This window comes from Lepisma saccharinum, chromosome 21 (genome assembly GCF_977018435.1).
Source record: "Lepisma saccharinum chromosome 21, izLepSacc3.1, whole genome shotgun sequence".
NCBI classification, from domain to species: domain Eukaryota; kingdom Metazoa; phylum Arthropoda; class Insecta; order Zygentoma; family Lepismatidae; genus Lepisma; species Lepisma saccharinum.
In genome coordinates, this window is record NC_139249.1 from 60,747,943 (window position 1) to 60,752,544 (window position 4,602).

Here is a 4,602-nt window from a genome sequence, read left to right on the forward strand (position 1 = left end):
CCTGACAATGAAATTATTGTCAAATTGATGAATAATTGAAAATGATCTTACATGTAGTTGGAGAAAAGTAAGTTTCTGATTAATATTTTATGCATATTGAGTAGTAGTGTACATACATCTTCTTTGTAATGTCATTCAAAGCCGTATGATCCAAATACAATCCTTGCCTTCTAAAAAGTTCAAAGGAAATTAATAACCATCGATTATGCAACAAACACTAATATTTTCATTACTTAATTTTAATACAGTACAGGGACGGCGCCAGGGGTGGGCACGGGTGGGCAAGCGCCCACCCAAAAATTCCTGTGCCCACCCGATTGCCCACCCAATCAAATTCAATAAGTAGGGGAAGCGGGGGCTAGTTGCAACAGGGGTAGGTTGCAACACTGTTAATATCGCCTCAACGTGAAGAGTTACGAGAACGAACTTACCCTTCGCGCATGCGCATTTTGAGGAGGAAGAAACGTTGTAGATTATTGGTGCACGCGAGCTGATAACAGTTACAGGAAATAAGAATTGTTGTTTTCAGACTTGGCGAGTAAAATAAGGAATAAGTGAAAGTCGTTGAGGACGGACGTGTTTTTGTTGAGCTCCGCTGGTTGAAGTGTCCGGGGACAATGGGTGTGTGTACCGTTCAGTGGCGCCTGGCTATAGGCATGTATTTCTCCCGAGCGCGCCCGAAAGTTTCGAAAGCAAAACAGAACTGCGGTCTTCAGAAAGTGTATCTTGCGTATGGTGTTGTGGTGCTAACCCTACTCATTGTGGGAGGTGTCGAGCAAAATCCAGGGCCTGGAGATGATCTACAAGAGCTCAAAGGTTTGATTCAGGATCTCAAGTCTGATTTCAAGAGAGCAACAAGACTTTGAGCAACGAAGTTCGCCAACTCGGGGACACTTTAAATAAGATATTGCTGAGGGTGGACAACATGCAAAACCGTGTGAATGTTCTGGAAAAGCGTGTGAACGACCTGAGCGATTACACAATCTGGTTGGAACACAGAATCGACGATCAGGAGAACAGAGGACGGAGAGAGAACCTCGTGTTTTTTGGTGTGGAGGAAGATGCCGGAGAGGACTGGAACGCTTCGGAACGTAAGGTGAAAGATATCATCGAAAGCAAACTCAAAGTGACCCTCCATGATGACGATATCCAGAGAGCGCATCGTGTGAACATTCAGCGATCACGTGGCCCCCGTCCCATAGTGTGTCGTTTTCTACGATACAAGAAGAAAGAGGAAATAATCAGAAATAGGACAACCTTGAAAGGAACTAAAATATTTATTGACAATGATTACTCTTCATCGGTTCGGCGGGAGAGAGAAAAGTTGCTGCCGTACATGCACGACGCACGGAGACAAGGACACAGGGCACATCTGAGCTTTCGCCATTTAGTAGTGAACAACAAGAAGTACGCCTTACGCGATCTGGAGGACAATTTACCTGCTCCCCCTCAAGAACCAAATGAACCATCCCCAAGTGCATCCGCTGAAGGTCATCGGCCTGCTTTCCACCCCCTTTCTCCGTGGAACACCCTCCAGAACCATAGAACTTCGCAGAATTCGGGGACCTCCCCCTCCACCCGCTGAGATGGTCGACGTAGCCATGCCCAGGAGGTACAAACCGGTAAGTTATTATCAGTGAGTGACAGTTCAGAACCTCGATTCAACTCCTGAGTCAAAAATAAACCGAACAGAAATATACACTCTCTAAACCCTGTTGACGGCCAGAATAATGACACACGTCGTGAAAAACACTTGTTGGATATTGTCTACCAGAACGTTCGTGGCTTACGTACTAAAATTAAAGATTTTTACGTGGCCATAAACGCCAATAACTATGATGTAGTCATTTGTACCGAAACGTGGGTGAATTCAACACATAACAGTTCTGAACTCTTTGATGACCGGTACAATGTATTCAGAGCCGATCGTAAATCGTTGCAAACTAACAAAAACCTGGGAGGGGGTGTAATGATTGGAATCAAAAGGGAACTTATTGCGATTCAAGTAGAATGTTTAATAGATGATCCAAATATTGATATTATAATAGTTAAAATTCGAACAATTCCTGGTAGTTATATATATATGTGTGCAATTTATATACCTCCTAATTCTGATATTGCCTTGTATGATGCTCTTTTCAACTGTATAACTATGCATTGCCCGCCGGGGAGTCCGATTCTCATAATTGGTGATTTTAACATTCCGGAAATTCGCGATACAGATTGCAAAGCATTAAACAACAATAAAACCTGTCAATCATTATGTAACTTTCTCCAACTAACTGGTCTTCAAAACAAAAATAATATTAGGAATAATTATGGGAAAATGCTTGACCTAGTACTAACAAATCTGAACCACATAAAATTGTCCAGAGAAGAACCTCTGTCCGTTCCTGAGGATAAGCATCACCCTACTTTATATTTGAAAGTAAGTCATGTACGTTGTAAAACAAGAAATCCGGAACCAAACGAGAAACGCTACAATTTTAGGAAAGCTGATTTTAACAGTATGTATAAAAAATTTACTTCGATAGATTGGGAAAGAATTAAAATTGTGCTCAGACGTTAATATTGCCGTTGAAAAATTTTATCAGATCGTCACGTCCGTGTTCGATGATTGCATTCCTCTTTCAACCCCCTCCTCCCGCCACTACCCTTGTTGGTTCACGCGACAGATTATAAGGGATCTGGCATCCAAAGCAAAACACCATCGTAAAGTGAAGCATAACGTAGGGAATACTCAAATGCATGCAACAAAATTCAAAAATATACGAACCAGACTAAAAAAGAATATTCAGGATGCGTACTCAAACTACTTGAAAAGCATTGAAGCTAGTGTTAAAACAGGGGACATGAAGCAATTCTGGTCCTTCGTAAGAAATAAAAAACGACCATCATACGCACAACTTATCTGTAATGAAAATCAAGAACTCGACAGCAACAACTCAATTGCCGAAGCGTTTGCGAAACACTTTCACTCTGTTTACGTACAGGAACCGTCTTGTTACGAACCACCAACCCCTCTGTCTGAAACCGATGCCCTTTTATCTTCTCTAAATTTACAGGATATATCAATCGCTGAAGTAGAAGCAGCAATAAAGAACCTTAAACCTAAAAAAACGGCAGGGCCTGATCTTATCCCCCCCTACGTAATCAAGGGGTGTGGTGAAAGTCTAAAATATCCGCTACATATACTCTTCAACCTTGTAATACAAACATCGAGATTTCCAGATAAATGGAAATTATCCCAAATTTGTCCCATACCAAAAACATCAGATAAATCTCAAATTTCAAACTACAGACCAATTGCGATACTCTCTGTGCCAGCTAAACTATTAGAACAGATTCTTTATAAACACTTTTTTGCTCACGTAAAACCAATTCTCTCCTTGCACCAGCACGGATTCGTACCAAAGAGATCTGTCGTGACGAACCTCGTAGAAATTTCAAACTTCATTTCCACTGAACTTGACAACAGAGGTCAGGTAGACGTTATATACACAGATTTCTGCAAAGCGTTCGACACTGTAAACCATGATATTCTCTTGAAAAAATTAGCATTTTGTAACTTCTCCTCCTCCCTCGTAGATTTAATGTGCTCGTATCTCAAAAACAGAAAACAATACGTAAATTATCAAGGTTGCTGCTCCGATGAATTTGTAGCTGGCTCAGGCGTACCTCAAGGTTCTAATCTTGGTCCCTTGTTGTATTTAATATTAATTAATGACCTACCAAAACAGCTTAGAAATTCCGAGAAACTCTTATTCGCTGACGATTTAAAATTCTATAGAAGCATCCACAATGAAGATGATTCCATTAAATTACAAGAGGATATCGAAAATCTCAACGCATGGTGTAAAGCAAATAAAGTTAATCTTAACCATAAGAAATGCAGGGCCGTAACATTTACCCGATTGAAATCCCCACTACACTATAACTACGAAATAGCACACACACAAATAGACAGGGCAAACTCAATAACAGATCTTGGTGTAGTGTTCGATGATAAATTATCGTTTCAGTCACATATCACAAAGACTGTTAATGACGCGCATAGAAAACTGGGGTTCATTATGAGAACTGCAAAAGAATTCAATGAAAAAAAAGCGTTGTTATCATTATTTAACCTATATGTTAGGCCCAAATTAGAATACGCATCTATAGTGTGGAGTCCACAAACCAGTAAACAAATAGATCTTATTGAAAAAGTTCAAAATAAGTTCACTCGCTATATAGTTTTTAGGATAGATGGTGCATATCCAAAGATGACACCTTATAACGAATTACTAATTAAATTACACATTACCTCCCTTGCAAACAGAAGAACCATACATCAGCTCCTTTTTCTTTTCAAACTTCTTAACGACAAATTGGATTCTTCCTCTCTGCTTTCAAAAATAGCTTTCTATGTCCCCCATCCAAAGTTGCGATCAAGAAAGCAACTCTTTGCAATTTCCCGCACCCGTACAAAATCCGCAGAAATGGCTCCCCTGCGAAGAATGTGTAGCTTGTATAATGAATGGTTAGAGAGGGGCATACACTTGGACATATATGCTAAATTTTCTGAGTATAAACGCTATTTAATGGACAACATTCTTGCTT

The 4,602-nt window shown here is 40.2% G+C and overlaps 1 protein-coding gene across 1 annotated transcript; it reads left to right on the forward strand.

Annotated features, from left to right (window-relative positions):
- Positions 1-925: 925 nt before the first annotated feature.
- LOC146004208 (uncharacterized) lies at positions 926-1,585 on the forward strand. Its single transcript, XM_083142877.1, has one exon. The coding sequence runs from the start codon at positions 926-928 to the stop codon at positions 1,583-1,585; it is 660 nt and encodes a 219-aa protein (XP_082999003.1).
- Positions 1,586-4,602: the final 3,017 nt, after the last annotated feature.